Source organism: Macroventuria anomochaeta, assembly GCF_010093625.1.
Source record: "Macroventuria anomochaeta strain CBS 525.71 unplaced genomic scaffold BU25scaffold_2, whole genome shotgun sequence".
In the NCBI taxonomy this organism is placed as follows: domain Eukaryota; kingdom Fungi; phylum Ascomycota; class Dothideomycetes; order Pleosporales; family Didymellaceae; genus Macroventuria; species Macroventuria anomochaeta.
This window is the reverse complement of record NW_022985363.1, coordinates 266786-284142: the sequence shown is the minus strand read 5'-3', so window position 1 is coordinate 284142 and position 17357 is coordinate 266786. Positions and strand designations below refer to the sequence as shown.

The 17357-nt window shown below is 52.0% G+C and overlaps 9 protein-coding genes across 9 annotated transcripts in view; 5 read left to right on the top strand and 4 right to left on the bottom strand.

Moving 5' to 3' along the window:
* The window catches only part of BU25DRAFT_487060 (uncharacterized protein), a 6639-nt gene extending 6225 nt beyond the window's left edge, over window positions 1–414 (top strand). Inside the window, exon 8 of the mRNA XM_033711253.1 lies at window positions 1–414. Within this exon, the coding sequence (XP_033566786.1) occupies window positions 1–252 (252 nt within the window). The 3' untranslated portion in view covers window positions 253–414.
* Window positions 415–1489: 1075 nt separating this feature from the next.
* Window positions 1490–2510, top strand: BU25DRAFT_382167 (uncharacterized protein; the record flags this gene model as incomplete). Its single annotated transcript, XM_033704232.1, has 1 exon — window positions 1490–2510. The coding sequence occupies exon 1, from the start codon at window positions 1563–1565 to the stop codon at window positions 2508–2510; it is 948 nt and encodes a 315-aa protein (XP_033566785.1). The 5' UTR covers window positions 1490–1562.
* Window positions 2511–2599: 89 nt separating this feature from the next.
* BU25DRAFT_330442 (cytochrome P450) lies at window positions 2600–3020 on the bottom strand (the record flags this gene model as incomplete). The annotated part of the gene is made up of 2 exons (XM_033702358.1): window positions 2600–2763; window positions 2807–3020. 2 exons carry the CDS (start codon window positions 3018–3020, stop codon window positions 2600–2602), a joined length of 378 nt encoding a protein of 125 aa, XP_033566784.1.
* On the bottom strand, window positions 2807–3797 carry BU25DRAFT_382166 (uncharacterized protein). The gene is made up of 2 exons (XM_033704231.1): window positions 3665–3797; window positions 2807–3531 (listed from the first exon to the last, which is right to left on the bottom strand). The coding sequence occupies exon 2, from the start codon at window positions 3496–3498 to the stop codon at window positions 3136–3138; it is 363 nt and encodes a 120-aa protein (XP_033566783.1). The 5' UTR covers window positions 3499–3531; window positions 3665–3797; the 3' UTR covers window positions 2807–3135.
* Window positions 3502–3862, bottom strand: BU25DRAFT_453799 (uncharacterized protein; the record flags this gene model as incomplete). The annotated part of the gene is made up of 2 exons (XM_033709825.1): window positions 3502–3531; window positions 3665–3862. 2 exons carry the CDS (start codon window positions 3860–3862, stop codon window positions 3502–3504), a joined length of 228 nt encoding a protein of 75 aa, XP_033566782.1.
* Window positions 3863–8048: 4186 nt separating this feature from the next.
* On the bottom strand, window positions 8049–9285 carry BU25DRAFT_453798 (uncharacterized protein; the record flags this gene model as incomplete). The annotated part of the gene is made up of 2 exons (XM_033709824.1): window positions 8049–8279; window positions 9151–9285. 2 exons carry the CDS (start codon window positions 9283–9285, stop codon window positions 8049–8051), a joined length of 366 nt encoding a protein of 121 aa, XP_033566781.1.
* Window positions 9286–10090: 805 nt separating this feature from the next.
* On the top strand, window positions 10091–11280 carry BU25DRAFT_405918 (phosphopantothenate-cysteine ligase). The gene has a single exon (XM_033705158.1). It carries the CDS (start codon window positions 10095–10097, stop codon window positions 11238–11240), a length of 1146 nt encoding a protein of 381 aa, XP_033566780.1. The 5' UTR covers window positions 10091–10094; the 3' UTR covers window positions 11241–11280.
* Window positions 11281–13122: 1842 nt separating this feature from the next.
* Window positions 13123–14097, top strand: BU25DRAFT_78238 (uncharacterized protein). The gene has a single exon (XM_033712108.1). It carries the CDS (start codon window positions 13281–13283, stop codon window positions 13797–13799), a length of 519 nt encoding a protein of 172 aa, XP_033566779.1. The 5' UTR covers window positions 13123–13280; the 3' UTR covers window positions 13800–14097.
* A 79-nt stretch (window positions 14098–14176) lies between these two features.
* On the top strand, window positions 14177–15741 carry BU25DRAFT_487056 (uncharacterized protein). The gene has a single exon (XM_033711252.1). The coding sequence runs from the start codon at window positions 14395–14397 to the stop codon at window positions 15727–15729; it is 1335 nt and encodes a 444-aa protein (XP_033566778.1). The 5' UTR covers window positions 14177–14394; the 3' UTR covers window positions 15730–15741.
* Window positions 15742–17357: the final 1616 nt, after the last annotated feature.

The window sequence follows — 17357 nt, the reverse complement described above, 5'->3', positions numbered from 1 at the left end:
ACGAGAGAGGCAGTGGAGCTGCTAGAGCACGTCGTCAAGGTCGAAGAGACTACGCTAGACGAGAGTCACCCGGATCGGCTGGCATCGCAGCACGCACTTGCCGGTGCATACCGGGATAACGGGCAGACAAGAGAGGCAGTGGAGCTGCTAGAGCACGTCGTTGAGGTCAAAAGAGCCACCATGTCAGAGACCCATCTGTCTCGATTAGTGTCCGAGCGTGCCTTGTCGTACATGCAGAGCATCACAGAGTAGGGAAGCCATGGCATGTGTTTTCTGATTTTGCGCCTATCTGGTTGTGAAAGCAACACTGGCGGTGAAGTGTGGGGAGTCAGAGTGTAAGGATGTAAGCTAGTCTAACTTAAGTACGGTAAACTTGAGCCTAAGAAGAGCAAAAGTAAATCCTGAGGAATGTCTGGTAAAATCGACGTATCACTACGTTTCACTCACTGTGCAGCTGCAACTGGAGCACGATCTCTTTTATGGTGTGGCTGTCATAGAGCTACAGCACCTCAATAAGCGCTGGTGCGTGTGTGTTGAGCATCTTGCTTGGATTTCTCTTTTTCCTTTTGAAGTCACCCTACTTCCGGTGTTTATTTCCTCACCTCCGGTGTTTGTTTTATTCCTACGCCGTCATTGTCTCTCTGTCTTACACCATTGTTTGAGCGTGGACGTAAGCGAACGTTGTTCAGCCAACTCGCCTCCAGCCTGTCAGCCTCCGGCAATGATTGCTGCCATGTTGGCCCTGCTGTCGATTGCTTTGTCAACGCCGTCAATCGACCCTTTGTCAATACCCCCCTGTCCATTCGCGACCCAAGGGATCTCCGTGAGAATCGAAGGTCTGATAGAAAGTGAAGTTGAGCAAGATTACATCCCTAGGCCTTAGAATTGTTTTGGACTAAAGAAGTGTGCAGTCCGGCAGTTTCGCCAGTTGGGAATGAAGATCGTGAAAAGCGACCCATCGTGGTGGAATGCGCTAATACGCCTTAGCAGGCGGAACAGCCTGCAGTAGCGTGCTCAGATGTCACCATCTGCAGTTGTATTGTAATTAACACTAGACTTGTTCTAGATATGCAGTCAAGAAAGGAACCATGGTTACAGTGAATAGGGATGAGACGTCAAAGAGGCCTACAGTCACGTGCCTGAGCTCCTACTGCACGGTCTCTACTATATGTCAACCACAGGTCTGTAAACATGCGAACAAGAGACTCTGAAGGTCCGGAGTGCAAACCTGTCCCGTTACACCGTGCGTCCCGGCACGTAAGGACGGATATTACACAGTCCCCAACAGCTATTGAGTCGATTTTTGCCAACTATACCTTTGTGGCGCATACTCGTGGAAAGATACTCCGTCCGGCTTAAGCACGCACCTCGGCCCTATCCCCGAGCCCCACGTTCAAACGCCGACCGCTCGTCGGCAACTGACGCCATACAGAGCTCCTCCCCCGCGCGTCCCCCATAAACTTCTCTCCCCCAATTACTGTCTCCCAATGCACCGCCTCCGCCAAATCTCAGGCCACATACCGCGAAAAGCACTCTACACCACTTCCCCCCAGACACTCAGAATGCCGAAGCTTCTCTACCCCACCTCCCTCGCGCTCGACCCCAAGCTGCTCGAGGGCTACTCCGTTGACCTTGTCCCGTACAATGTGAAAGAGAACATCCCTGAAGAACACACCGACGCCGAGATCCTGGTCACTTGGACCAACACGGCTGCGAACCTGAAGGACGCGGCCCAGCGCCTGACAAAGCTGCGCTGGATCCAATCCCTCGCTGCTGGGCCTAACGACGTGCTCGGGGCGGGCTTCAACCCCGAGAAGATCACGATTACGACGGGAAGCGGGTTGCACGACCACACCGTTGCCGAACACACATTGGGTTTGCTGCTGAATGCTGCGCGCCGCTTCTACGAGATGCGCGACTTCCAGGCGCAGGGCAAGTGGCCGGGGCACCTTGGTGGACCGCAGCCGGACAGGCCGCAGGGCAGGTTCACAACGCTGCAAGACGCTAACGTTGTGGTTTGGGGATTCGGGAATATCGCGAAGTGCCTGACGCCCTGGCTCACCGCGCTGGGTGCGAATGTCAAGGGCGTGGCGAGGAGCAAGGGCGTGCGCAATGGTATTGAGATATACGCTGAGGACGACCTTAAGGATATCCTGCCCAAGACCGATGCGCTCGTTATGATTCTGCCCGGCAGCGATGCGACGAAACACGCGCTCAATGCCGAGAGGCTAAAGCTCCTGCCGAACCACGCCTGGGTAGTCAACGTCGGACGCGGCACGAGTGTAGATGAGGAGGCACTGGCGAACGCGCTGGAGCAGGGCAGTATTGGGGGTGCGGCGCTCGATGTCTTCGAGACAGAACCCTACCCCGAGGGCGGCAGGCTGTACAAGACACCTAACACGATCGTCAGTCCGCATGCTGCAGGTGGCAGGCCGCAGGACCCTGAGGATTTGATTGCGTGGAACCTGAGGAAGTTTTTGGCGGGGCAGGAGTTGAAGAACGTCATCTAAAGCGAATCTTAGGGCGACACAGTAAACATAATAGAGTATGTTGCTTCGACTATGCAAGCATTTCTCCACCCAGTGTCGCCTTGCTACCCTTACCCTTCTGCTGTCTTCAATCTAACCATCAGCGGCATCTTCTCCCAAGTCAAGAACACTTTCTGGTCCAGCCAATCGCCCTGCTGTTCGCAGAGCTCAATGTCAAAAGACCACAGTACCTTTACAAGAATCAACCGCATTTCGTGTTTTGCCATACCATACTCTTCGTTAGCCGTTATCGTCAAGTTTCGCCTATGTATATACACGCTTCTTGCCCAGACAGTCTCGTGAGCCAACAGAAAATGGATGCACTGCAGCTCTCTTGTCTCCAACGAACCGCTCATCGCCAGTGCAGCGCTCCGGGATAAAGCGCAGTGGATCTGTGAAGTTTTCGGATGGTGTGTACGTCGGCAAGTGAGGCGGCGCAGAGACAGTGATGCCTGGCGGCAACCTCCTGCGGGAGTGAGATGCAAGAACCATATTGGGACCGAAGGGTATAGTCTCATAGCTCTCTTGATGCATGCGTTGAGGTATGGCAGTTTGGCGAGCCGTTCCATGTATATGACTCTAAAGGCCTCACCTCCGAATCCAAATCCTAACAACAGACTGTGCTCATTGAAGTTGGTGATGAACCATCACGGGAAACAACCTGTTCAAATCCAGAGGAAGCGAAGAACATATCGTCGTAGGCGCTGAGGTTCGATTCCGGATCGTAATCAACATGACTGGGTGGTAGATGAAATGTCTCGGTAGTCGGAGTGAGATGAGGGTTTTGATATTGCGATGATGCCGAAGAATAACGGGATCGCGACGGTGCTTCATACATATGTTGCTGTGGAGCTGCGGGTGACGGCCTGCTAGTGTGTGGTTCATCGACCGAGTTGGGAGCGTCCGGATAGGGAGTGTGAATCTGAGCTGGGGCGGAAGGCGCTGGAATTGGGTTTGCCGGTGATGTCATCACCTAATCTTCGTTGATGAGATCTGTGATGTCCTAGCCAAACGTTAGGCGCGGCTCAATTATACCAACATGGCGATAGACTCGAGTACGTTGAGAAGAGGCACAGGGTTTGCTCGAGGGCGGATTTGTTGTTATAAAAGCAGCAGAAAATAAGAGTGGCGCTTACAAACTTGGTAGTAGAAGCTAGCTTCTTCGTGAGACCCAACAATGAGAAATATGTTCGAACAGCCATTCCGTTGTTCACCCGCATGATGCGCAACTGACGCAGCAGCTCCTTCAGCGAAGGAATGACATCTTGGCGGTCGTCGGGGAAGTACTTCGACTCGAGCATAATCTCAAGGAGTAAACCCCCCAGAGCTTGCATGATGACATGGACCATTTGCCACCACGGTCTAGCCTGATATAACGTGACAAGATTGTTCGGCGCAGCATCGGGTAGAAGATTCGTAACGGACTTCACTGCTCCAATGCATATGAGTGCCGCTCTTTGATTGAAGGAATTTGAGCTCGCTGTCTGGTTCGAGAACCGGCAGTCGATTCAGCAGAGGTAAGGCCACACGATCAAAATCTCTATGCTATAGTACATAATGTCAAGAGTATTCTGTTCACGTCCGTAACGATGCCCAGTGACATATGACCTGTGGAGGAAGTTGAATCCTTCAGGAGAGCTGTCGCCCAAGCGTCAAGTTCACCGTTCAGCTGAGAAATCCACAGCCTGTGAGGTTTTGAGAGATCTTTGAGGCACCAGAGGTTGTGGAAGGGTTGAGATGATTGATTCATCTTTTGAGCTATGGCGAGGATCGATCGGGACTATATAGTAGAAGGGAATAGCCGTGAGCGGGTATGGTAGCAAACCCGAGCTAACCGAATGAGCTGGACAATCAGTGCAGCGGACCGTGAGCAAATGCTGCAACGGACCGCTGGCGAACAGAGGTCCTTATCCTTTGTTACCGAATCTGAATTCGATTATCGACTCCTCAATATCCTCAGACGAGAGGGAAGAGGGAGAGGAACCGAACATAGATGGCCCATACCCAGACTCGGCTGTCCAGTCAAGGCCGAGACGAGCCGTTCGAGGGCGTAGTGCGCCCATCATATTCTAGAGTTCATTCCTCGCAACACCTGTGCTGCCGTCCTCATTGCGTAGATGCAAACCTAAAACAAAACCAGAACGCATTGCGCTGCCGAGAAGGACCCAAGAACTGGATTGAGTCAGTAAAATCGACAGCTTGTGACAGAAAGGCCCAGAACCGACCGGTTGATGTGCCCTATACTGAGATAATAGAACGACAGAAGCCCTACGCCGGGTTAATGAAGGAAACTTTTGTACAAGACAAATGCAGCTTCACCTGTGATTTGCACGCGTGGGCGATCCGGATGAGAAAACCACCGAAGGTATCTCGAATTCAAGGGCCACGCTCGAGAATGGTATACCAAATGATCTCGATCATCTGCACGCCAATCAGCCATGGTCAGATGACTTTACACCGCGCCGATGGCGAACACCAGGTTCAGGGTTGCTTGCCATTTTCGAGGTACATTGTGTGGGTTACCGCTTTGTAAAGAAGCATAGTCTGTGAGTGGTCAGAAAAGGGATGATCTATCGGCATCGGGACCCTGAATGTGTGGTTTAGGAGCAGATTGATCTGACCCACATTGATAGAACCGGTTGACGAATGTTTTCTTTGCCAGGAACGGAAATGGGTTGTGCACACTCTCCGTATATGCTTGCAGCAATCTCTCAGCAGTTTCGAGTTGCGGCATCTCGAAAGGATCAACCAGCAGATCTGTCTCGAACACCACATCGTCCAGATAAAAGCTCGCCTTGCTGGTCTGCATTAATGGTGTAGGATGGTCGCCGTGTCTCTCCCGGGTTGCGGCCAAACGACTGTCGACTGCTTCGTCGTCATCGCCAGGTGGCCCCACGGGCCGGCTTCAGACGGATGGGAGGTATCTACTCTGTGCAACTTGTGCAGCCATTGGATCTTAATATATTTTGCCGATAAAGCCAGTAGCCTTTGTTTCCTTACTCCGAATAAGGGTTTTGTCAAGTAGGTCCGTTTCTCCGGGGCTGCCAACTTCTCCGCTCGCATTGGCCTCACCTCGCTCTTCTTCGACAATCGGTTTGCGGTACTTCTCTGTTGGGTCTTGAACGGTAGCTGCGGTATCAACAACATCTTCAACAACCTGCGTCAATCAGTCAACTGCTTGGCACTGTTGTGGGTACGACTAACGCCTGTGAGCAGATCGTCGATGCGAGTCTGTCGTTTACTCGATACCTCCTGTCATAGATCTCACAGTAAAGCAATCATATCCTGATTGTGTGAGGTAGCCTTGTCGCGTTCAGTGACCAGGATTAATTGTGAATGCTGCCACACACGTATTGAGTCGATCCTTGCGACTTGATGCATACACGTACGACGTTACATTCTTGCTGCAATTCGAACATCGCGGTTGCAGTCCATTGCACTTAACCTTGCGCGACCTACAACTCAAGCACGCTCGACTGACGCGGTTCTGTCGGTTCAGAACAGGCTGGCGAGGGAGCTCGCTGCGTTGTTTGTACAGCCTAGGGATTGGCAGTTTCGAGGATCCGCTGGCGCCTGAAGCTGGCAAGTTCGGACAGAACATTCTGGAGTTAAGCGTTGCTAGACGAAAAGCAATGCACAAATTAACTGATCGGAACGCGATTGTGGCAGTCTGCAAAGACGCCGTGGGGATCGAAACTCATCAGCCACGTACCCCTAAGCCATGGCAAAAACAGCAGAATCTGATTGCTGAAAGGGTCTGGTAGACGTCGATTGGCGAGAACAAGGCCGAACCCAGATCGACCTACGATCGTCAAAGGAGCATCTGAGCAGCATACAACCTGATCATTCTTGCAGCATCTCTAATAACCGAGCTCGATTGGTCTGGTTATGCAGGCCGGCCGGTTACGGAATCATGACCTAAACTCTAGCGGCGATGCTGAGGTTTTGATTGACGCAGTCAGTGGGAGTTCTTTCACGCAACTTGACGGGTATGAAGTGCGTATGGAAGTCCAGATCATCTGACTGTCTGAGGTCTAGCATATTGTTGTGTTTTTCATGGAGAAAAGGTGGTGGGGCATGTTGTGACTGACACACTTGTTAAAAAGCAAGTCAAGTCAAATCTGAGCGTAGACTTGATTGGGACTTGCCAATCAGTGACGCGTGATTTGACTTGGAGGACTGGATAAGTGTTTTGACTGGACTTGTTTGATAGATTTGGAAGTATATATGCTGCTGTATACTATCGGTGCTTGCAAAAATGTGCAAACCCCACTGGTCTGGGTACAGTGATGCGTACAGTAGGTACGTACCATGGTTCGTAAGGGCAGACAGCCTTGTGAGTGGCCGTTCACCACGTTGTTGCCCTGCAGGACATGTAACAAAATGTCAATTCTGTCAACCAGAATAGAAACAGCCACTTAGAAGCCTTTATTCTTACATAACATAAGTCTGTCGCAGTAGCGAACCAAGTTCAGGGGGGTCTGTACATTTCAGCAACCATTATAAAATCTTGTTGTTGTACTGTACCTATAGCAGAGAAGCGTTCCATGTAGATACACTGTATAGGACGTCAACAGGGGAGTCAGTCAACGTACTTTCATCAACCCTGTCATTGCTCTCCATGAAACCTGCTGCCAGCCAGTTCCGCACACACTGAAGAGCAGCCAATAACTGAGCTCCAATTCTGCAACGCTTTGTCTGTAATAGGTCACCTAGCTCGCTGAAAAGTTGCTCACAATCGCTGCTAGATGCAGGTATAGTCATTATATCGAGCGCCAGCTGCGCTAACGCTGGGTACTCATGGCGTAAGCCGAGCCGGTACCTGACAGGATTACCCTCTCGCTCAAAATCTTCGCAACTCCAACGCGGCTCATTAGCATGCCAGTGCTCATACTCATCACAAGAGACTGCCTCATCGTCGCTCCCCGCCTCTATTATCGCGTTGACAGCGTCGTCAATAGTGTTGGTGCGTGACTGTGGAGGCCTCGGGGGCGGGCGGAGAGCTGTGGGATGGTTATAGAGTGACAGCGGGGATGGAGGACACTGCGACGTAATAGGCAGGGGACTGGCTAAATTTGCTGTAATAGAGTTTCATTTGGTAATGGCAGCGCGCAGGTTTATGGCCAGGTGGTCTTCCGGAGCATCAGGCTGCTCAAAGTCAACATCTCTGTAAGTGAATAAGCGCTCTTCAAAGGCGCTTATAAACTGCTCAAACGTAGGGATAACCTCGTAAATATCACCAAAGCGCCCATTGAACTTACAATCGCCCTTCTTCCCACACCCCTCCAGCCGCTGGGTAGCTACTTTCAGCAGCCTCAACACATCCACGTAGTCCATTATCACCGCCCAGTCTGCTGCTGTGAAACCGTCTAATCACATCCACGCTGGCGCAGCTGGCAACTTGGTGATGTTCTTGAGCGCTGTTCGATCGGCTTCAGCTATCCTGTCAATGTGGTGTTTGGCGTAGCTAGTGATGGGTTGGAGGATGAGCTTGCGCTCAAAAGCAGCACAACAGCTATTTCAGCGGGTGACGCAGGCCTTGACTACAGCCAATAGCAGCACGCTGATATTTGTAGGGTCTTCAGCCAGCGCGAGCTGCTGGAAAGTAGAGAAGCTGTTATACTGTTTTGGTGTGCTGATGTAGTTGATAACGTCCAGAAACACGCCCAGAAGACCCAGCTGTCGCCATTCAGCCATGGACTTCTCCTCATCCTTCTCATGCTTAGGGTCATTGTTGTAGGCTTCTTTATCCTTACCAAACATAGCAGTTTGGCTAACAAGGTTGAGTGTGTGGCAGCTGCAACAAAGGTGGTAGCAGCTAGCACTAAACCCACACAGATGACCCAAGTACTCTACAGCTCTATCGTTGTTTGGAGCATTATCTAACACAAAGTAACCCAGCTTCTGCGGCATTAAACCAAACGTTGCCAGCGCTTTGTTGACACATTCTCCAATAGCTGCGCTGCTGTGGATACCTGCGAGCTGCGGCAGTGCAATAGGCAAGTCCTTGATCTTTCCCTCAGCATCAGCGTAGTGAGCCACTACACCAAAGAACCCGCGTTTGCTGCCTTTTGTAGTGCATCCATCGAAGCTTATGTGAACTTTGCTAACTGCTGTTGCCAGCTCAGCTTTGACAATCGGCAGCAGGTAATCATACAGTCTTAATACGAATCTTGAGACGCTTTAGTGGTTGGTCCAAAGCACGTCAACAGCAGCAGGATTGGCGAATTGCAGCATCCTCCGGAAGCTCTCAGCCTCAAACTCGCGCAGCGGGTAGTTATTTTCTAAAAGCCACTGCACAGCAGCAGGCCAAAAACCTTGTACGTTGAAGCTGCCTAGCTGATTGGCAACCTCGCGGCTAACCTCTACTCCCTTCTTCAGCGCGTCAATTATAGTAGACTGACCTCCAGGCAGCTTTGCCAGCAGCTGCTTCTTCCCGTGCAGAGTTATGCGATGGCCGCATCTATTGACAGCCAGGTGCTTCGCTGCTGATGTTGTAGCCAACAATACCTCCACAATGCTGCTTGTTGGAGCGTTCTGGCAACACTAGCGGCACACAAAGAAGGTACGCTCAGGCACATCTGCTGCTGCTTCTGCTAACGTCCTCCGCAGTGCCACGCACTAGCCGTGCTTGAAAACCCAGCTCTCCCTGTCCCGTCAAGGTGCGCTGGGGCTTCACATATGAGCGCAGCTTATCCCAGTTGATGCCATTGTAGTCATCTGCAAACTCAGCGTTGAAGCCCGCCAGTAACCTCATCGCAACCCTCCGTCGAAGCCTCTGTGGCTGCCTTTGACGCCGATGTTGGCGCGGCCATAACCTGCAACTCGAGCACCTGCAGCTCCCGCAGCCGCTCTGCAGCACCTATAGCCCGGCCAACAAGCGGGTCGGCAGTCGCCCCTACAGCATCTTTGGCAGGCTCTGATGGCGGAGATGGCGACGGCGGCGCAGCTGACTGGCGGTACCTGCTAGCAGCTGGTCCGCCTCTATAGCCCGCTAGGTCTTGATTTTGCGACGTTTGCCGCCTCAACAGCGCATTTGGCGCGTACTTCAGCGTGTGTTGCCATTGATTGCGCGTTTCAGGGGCATGTTAGGCTATCAGCAAGGCCACAAGGTAAGCAAAGGCACTGAAAAGTCAGCGCTGAGTTGACTGCAATAGGCACTACAACACACAAAGTAAGCTGTTGATAAGGCGTTGCTAGCGATCAACAAAGAGAACGCGCGCGTTGAGATGGCTGGGGACGCGATGCGCGACAAGAAACTAGTAGGTTTGGCCAATCAGAAGTGTTTCAGCAACACCGAAAACCTCACATATAACGGACTCCGCCGCTATACATCAGTATCAAGTCTTTCAAGTATTTCAAGTCAAATCCACCTCTAAGGCTTGATTTACAGCCAGAACTATATAAAGAAGACTTGATTCGATAGACTTGCAGACTTGCAGGCATCAGAGCTTTGCTACTTCTCTAGCCAATGAAGTAGTAGCGTCTCTTTGTCTTGGCGACAAGCTACCCCGCCAGCCCGCCAGCTCAACCCATCTTCTGACGTGTGTAGCAGGTCCCTTGACGATGGCTGAAGATAGCAGCGCCCAACAGGCGGAGAGTTTTTACTTCACCCACGAACCACCGCCAAAAGACTTGAAAGCGAACACGACGCTCGCTCGCGAATTCATCAACCGCCATGCCACCGACAATCGCCGTGTCGTGCTTGTCACATCAGGCGGTACCACAGTGCCCCTAGAGCAGCAGACGGTGCGCTTTATCGACAACTTCTCTGCTGGTACACGTGGTGCCACCAGTGCCGAGTACTTCCTGCAGAACGGCTACGCTGTCATTTTTCTGCATCGCCAGTTCTCGCTCCTTCCATACTCGCGGCATTATTCGCATAACACGCGGTCCTTCCTCGACTATATGAGGGAAGAAGATGGACGTGTCATTGTTGATCAGCAACACCAAGAGCAGATGCTGCGCGTGCTGCGCCAGTACAACGAAGCTAAGCGCGACAACAAGCTGCTTATTCTGTCGTACGTTACCATCACCGAGTACCTGTGGAACCTGCGCGAAGTCGCCCAACTGATGCAGCCACTGGGACCGAAAGCTATGTTCTACCTGGCTGCTGCCGTGTCCGACTTCTTCGTGCCCCAGGACCGCATGGTGGAGCACAAGATTCAGTCCAACGAGGAGTTTCTGCAGAATGCCGAGGCCAGCGGTAATGGCAAACCACCTGCCGCCCGCACCGAGGGTCGCAGTCTTGTCATAGATTTAGAGCCTGTGCCTAAGTTCCTGAAGCAACTAGTGGACGGTTGGGCACCCGAGGCCATGATCGTGAGCTTCAAGCTTGAAACGGATCCTTCCATACTCGTCAAAAAAGCGCAATACGCGCTGAACAAGTACTCCCACCACCTAGTTATCGGCAACCTTCTCCTTACTCGCAAATGGGAAGTCGTCTTCGTCTCCGTACTCAATGGCGAGAAATGGATTCGAGTGCCTTGCAGTCGCAGGACGAAGAGTTTCTCTGGTGTACAGTCGCTCGTGGGCTCTGCAGACCAGCTGGCAAAGACTGTTGCAGTAGAGGCTGACAGGTCGGTCAGTGATCAAGGCGGTGTTCCACAAGGCGAACCAGCAGTGGAGATTGAATCCCTGATCATACCAGAGATTGAAACTATGCACACAAAACTTATAGAACAAGCTCGGACAAGAGCTGGGGCTTCATAGCATCTACCCATAGACGGTAGGCCCAGAATGAGATTCGCTGATCAATGAACGTATATCAAGATAATTATCCAATAACAGATTCGTGCGCTAATAGCTCATTCGGGCTGGATCTTTTTTGGCCGGAGCATTGCCATCCATGGCCGTCAATCGGACTTCACAAATCCGGCGACAGCGACGAAATGGTCTGCCACCATTCTTTACCCAGTGTGCTCCAATCATTCCTCGACACGATCCATACAACTATGCAAGACCAAGACGTTGTCTCGATCGCCCGCAGCAGAAGTACAGACCAACGATTCGACGGTTCCTCGCAATTCCAGGTACCAGGTCTGCCGAAGGATTAGTGAGACAATGTCTGCTCGAAAGCCTGTTCAGCGGACCCAGTATGCTGGTAAGTCTCAAGTCCTTTCCGGCACTCCAGTGAACCCAGACGAACGTCTTATTGAGATGTGTGCGTTCATGACTCAACTTTGACATTAGGATATTGCTGATTCTGACTGAACATTGAGGAGTCGTAATCGCGTTCGGGTTCCGTTGTGGCAGACTAGTGGAGCTGTATTATAATCCGATCGATGACTGCGACCTAGTTGGCAAGGCGACGTGATCAGCTCTACAGTCTGTTGTATTGTTCACCAAAACCACTTACTCAGACTCCCACATGCCAAAAGCGCAGTAAACAGAATAAGCCTCCCTTCCCCTTTCCTTCACCAGCCGTACGCCACTGCCATCTCGGGGTCTGCGACAGGAGTTTTCTCTGTGACTCTCAGTGTGAAGCGCAAAGCAAGTTCACAGAGACACGTGAACAAGAGCTGCCAAGAGCGCACGAAACAAAATACAATAGCGCTCATCAACATGTCGAGCGGTGAAGTATGCATGAAGGCTTGGATGAGTTTTGGTTTTGATTTCGGACAGGAGATTTGATTGAGATACAGATGCTTTTGTGCGTGTTTGTTGATTGTGTAAGGTGAGTACAAAACCCCCGGGGTGAGGGGCCGGATGATGCATGGAGTTGCGCGTCCTACATGCACGACCTCATAACTCTACGTGGATACTGACGACTCTGCAGATCATTGCGTATGAGAACTCTCTGTGCTTACAGTGCCAAAATATTGAACTCTGAATGTGAATGGTGTTGCTCCTAAGCGAAATATGCTGATAAGGTACTGGCTTGGGCTCAGCCTCCGTGACATCACTACAAAAGCATCATTCTAGACAGTGCTTACAATCACCTAGAAGTCAAGTGCGAAGGTCACTGGATATGCCTGACAACACGAGCAATATTGCCCAGGTTACGTGTTCCAGCGAAGAGTCTCGGCATTAAACGTTGATGACCTCAAGGTCAGCTTGCCAAGACCCATAGGCGAAACTTTGTTTCTAATTCTCCTGGCGAGCATGCAGCACATCGTTCTTCCGTTGTTGCTCTGAAGAACAAAGGATCTCTTTCCGGGAGTGGGGAAGGCTTTGGTGTCCGCTCCAAAAGTTCAGCTATCGAACGAAGTGGCGAATATCTTTGCTTTCCCACGACGGCAGCTGAGGTTTGCAGTAACAATCCCAATTGGTACGAACTTTGACTTCATTCTTGCCTCATGAACTCTCCATAGCCTGCCAGCGCATTGATAAGGCTGGCCGGACCTGGAGCTTGTTGCCCTACTGCGTGATTGACTGGCAGCCGAAGCCAAACAATTCAACGCAATTTCGCTTGAATAACTGGCTGCAGAAAACATTATGCCTTCAACGGCGTTCGCAACCGGGCCAGCGAGTGACGAGTCGAGGATCTGGGTAGACAACAGTCCGTCGAGAAGCTAGGAAGCGGAGAACATTGGGGCTGAGCGTCAACGAGACGCCAAGGCGGGGCATTGCGGGTCTACGACGACCAGAACTTCCTCCTTACTAAGAACGGCTCCTTGTCACTTTGGGGAAGCGCTTTGGTGCCAAACTTCTGCGGCTCGAAGTACTTCGTACCTCTGGTCCTTAATGGAAGTACCTATACTTGCGATGGCCTCAGAAGCGCCACCGTGATCGGTGGCTGAGACGTCCGGCATGGATGCTGATAGCCACAGTCTGAGGAGATGCAACGTCGGGTTCTATGCCCAATACCTGTATAATTGTATGGGCAGCACTGAGCGCTTCCCTTACGATCTGTTGTTGCGGCGATTGCGTGGGTCTTTTGCAGGGGTTTGTTTGCTCCGGTTCGCTAGTCTCAATTTTTTGGCAGACTGGAAGTTTGCTTCCTTTTGCAAGGCCGCGACGACATCTCGACTTCTCCTACGTCACTTTTGCCGGCTCAGCTCGACTCTCAGCGCCGTGTTTCAGCTTCAGCTCCTCTCTTTTGTTGTTCATCTCTTTGATCAAGTGAATTGTTCTTGGGTCACGGGCAAGTTACATCCCAATCATGCTGTAGTACGGCTACCATCAGCAACCAACAAGCCTAACGTTGTCCGTCCCCACGCCGCACAAATGAGTTTGCGCAACAACGGCTTTCCACTAGCTGCATGGCGGATGCACTGTTTCTGTTCCGACATTAGAGGCGTTCGGCAGCTTCAACCAGCATGGGTCTGAAAATCTTCACACCTGCAAAGCATGCTGCAGCACTAGGCGCTGTCTCAATGTTTTGGAGCCTTGCCGACAGAGCGCCAGCGTCAATAAGGCATATTGACATGTCAGCTCTCCCTTGCTTGTTTGCTTTCTTCTCGACGACACTCCCCTGTTCTACCGGGCCACAAATGACGCCTTCTTATTGGGTTATGTGACCACGATTGGTACAGAATCCTTCTGCACCGCAAATCCGCGCAGCCACCGTCAGACCGAGATCTCTCTGCCGCTGCAGCCCATCGGAAGATTAATACAGCGATGATCTGTATAATCCGGGGAGGCGGTCCAACGTAACTCTCCCTTGTCCCTGGACTTGAGATATCCTTTCCTACCCCAGCCACCGCCTGATGTTGGCAACTCAATCTGGTCTGTAGCTATCTGTAAACAATTTGTCGCACTCCTTGGGCCAGGGAACCCGGCCTTGTACCTCTTATATAGCGTGTGAACTACCGAGACTTGCTGACAAGCAGTCGCGCCTTAGATAGTCCAAGGTTCACCCTTCCTCCCTTTCCTGTCGGCACTGCTCCTCCACTGTTTTGACTCTTCGGCAATCAAATACTACATGGATACTTCGATCATGAGCCATAACCCAACACGTCCGTCACCTCTGTCGAGGAAGTCATCACCGTTCAAAGACCCTCGCCCAGCACCGTGCACACCAGCGAAGACAGCAAGAGCCTGGGATGAGTACGAGAAGCAAGCGAGGCAGAACGCAAGGAGGAGGGATCGGGCCTCGCAGTCATGCCAACCGCATCGCAACTCAGCGTCGTCAGACGTCGGCAAGGGGTCACGGTCGTCAAGCTCCACTGCAAGGTCAAGCTATGACTTCAAGTTCCGGAACGCTCCTATCGCCACATCAACAGAAGTTGCTACCTGCAAAAGCTGCAAGCAGCCTATCACTTATGCCTCAGGGATCTGCGAGCGCTGCAAGAAGACCATCATCCTGCCTTCTCCTACTGGTGAATCCACACCACCTCTCAGCCCGGCAGCTCGGAACTTCGCATCCACAGACCTACACTTGCTCGAGAAGTCCACATCACAGGAGGAACAAGGTTCACGGCCATCAAGTTCGCCAAAGCGCAAAGGCTGCCCACCTGCATTGAAACCTACCAACCCGCCTGTCCGGCTTGACTCACTACGACCACCACCAAACACACAGGATCTCATGGAAGCCAACCGCAGCCGTAAAGCGTCCTTAACTGATCCCAACGAACCCTTCCTCCGTTTGCAGTATGCTCACCAATATGCGCCTTACACGTACTCCATTCCCACAACACCGACTTACCCACCCACAAGCCCCCCGTCAACCATTCCATCCCGTGTCTCCACTCGACCATCTAGCTTCTCCCAAATGACATCTTCACTTACACAAAGCGCAATCATGCCATCCTACACGCGACAAAACAGCGCAACGCCTTCCGAGCTCAGCCAATTGCACCACTACGCACCTGTTCCCCTGGCCGCCACATCACCACCCTCCCTCTACCACGTGAACAACGGCCCGCAAAACACGACATCCGCATGGGATGACTGGGACTCCGACGGAGAAGAGAAAGTGCGCCTTGTCGGATACTGGAAGCGCAGCGGAAAAGACAAGTCCACGACCCATGTCAGCACCTCGAACTTCAAAAGCAAAGAAAAGGAGCGCTCACGCGCAGACAGCAAGATTTCCTACTCCAGCAGCGAGGAGCACCGCAGTCACGAAAAGCACGACAAGAAGAGCAAAAGCAGTCTGGATCGCAAGAGCGAGGAAAAGCGAAGCAAAGAAAGCTCACGTAGTCAGAGCAGGATGGGCAAGCGCAGCGAGACAAAAACAAGTTCGACCGTGCGGGAGTCATACAAAAAGCACAAGAAGAGGCCGAGTGGGTTGACTCGCTTCCTCAGCTGCGGATGCTGAATCAAAATTCATGATGATACGATGGTGTTGGGTGTTTTCAGACTTTGGTCTCATGATTGTGTTCTTCTGTACTGTTATGTCGGAAAATGTGCAAAGAAGACGAGGTGGCGTTTCATGATTGTGTTTTTGTTGCATTGGGCATCTTTACTACTTCACGATATCATTATCACGATAAGGCGTTGGCTACGGCCAGACGCAGCGATGTTTTTGCTTTTGGTACTAGCTTAGGAAAGATTTGTAGCTGGCGACGCTGGTCGGTTTGAATGCATCTATCTGATGATTGCGACAATTTTCGAGACTCACGGATCGAGGGCTCAAATTCTCACAATGTTGGTGAACCTTGTTATTCACAACAAAACAAACATCCCACCACTCCTCCATAAGACCGCTCACGCGACGAACTTTCTCGAAGCCCTTCAACACCCAACGCCCAACGACTTCCAACCAGCCTCGTCCTGTCGTCAGCGCTAAACACCGAAGGTTTTCCACACCCGTCCCCGACCCAGGCCTCGACATCCAAAAAGACGTGGAGGGGCAGCCCGACTCGCAACTCCTCAACCGTATAAAGTTTGACCCCTCATCCATGCCAACGCTCGCAACGGTATGCTTGCATCCGCGCAACCCACTCGTCGAGGCGAGACGCGAGATCCTGGCGCTTAATCATCTGTTCTATTTCCGTTCCTAGGGCAGGGTCGCGGGCAGGGTTGTAGGGCGGTGAGGTGTGCGACCTCAAGTCTGGGTCACGTGCACAGACGTCATTTACACCTCTGAGGTTGGGCAGTTTCATGCTGAAGCGACGACGTATGACTTCGAGTGCGTCAAGTGACTTTCGTCAAATTCTGTGCGGCGGCGATATCTCTCAGTGTGTAACGCCTCGGTTCGCGAAAAAGCAACGACACGATGGAAACAAGAGGAAGTGGTGGTGAGATCACCAACCTGAAACTCCCTCCCCATCCATCTCTGTAGCAAGATGACATCGTATCTGCATCTCGGTTTCGAACAGACAAACCTTACACCCCAATCCCCCTGCTTACGCATCCAGCATCGACCATTTCGAGGCCGGGCCTGCAGACGGTGCAGCAAGTGTGCAGCGCTGCAGATTCCGTGTACCCGTTTTGCGGTCGTCTGGCCTGGAGACGACGTCGCATTGGGGGCGGTTATGCAGCGCAGATGTGTGTGGAGGGTTTTGCGGCACGTCAATCTCGGTTGTGGATGTTGTGGACGATGTGGGCAAATGTTACACGAAGCTCGGCAGGCGCCTCTGTGGAGCCTCGATGCTTTCTTGAGGACTGGTGCAGATGTATATGGAGAACCCATGTCGTCCTTCACTTCCACGGCGGTTTGATCGTCGTCTTGGTTGTGGTTTGCGATAGTGATCTGGGCGGGGACGGTGGTACAGAGAGGGCTGGTGATGGGTGAGAAGTGGCGGTCAGAAGATGCAGAGAATACCGTCCTTGTTCGCAGACGCCTGGTAGATGCTGTTTAGGCAAGCCTCTTCACTTTTCAGGAGATGTTTCGGGAAACATGGAAACAGATCAAGCGAATGCCATTCCGAGGGCTGTGGCGAACTGTTGCTCTCGGTAATATCTCATCTTGCTCTGTTGTATGATTGTAGGCGTGTGCGTAGC

Bases quoted from the DNA above. Each gene is read 5' to 3' on its own strand.
- BU25DRAFT_405918 (XM_033705158.1), top strand. From the start codon at position 10,095: ATGGCTGAAGATAGCAGCGCCCAACAGGCGGAGAGTTTTTACTTCACC.
- BU25DRAFT_78238 (XM_033712108.1), top strand. From the start codon at position 13,281: ATGGATGCTGATAGCCACAGTCTGAGGAGATGCAACGTCGGGTTCTAT.
- BU25DRAFT_382166 (XM_033704231.1), bottom strand. From the start codon at position 3,498: ATGACATCACCGGCAAACCCAATTCCAGCGCCTTCCGCCCCAGCTCAG.
- BU25DRAFT_487056 (XM_033711252.1), top strand. From the start codon at position 14,395: ATGGATACTTCGATCATGAGCCATAACCCAACACGTCCGTCACCTCTG.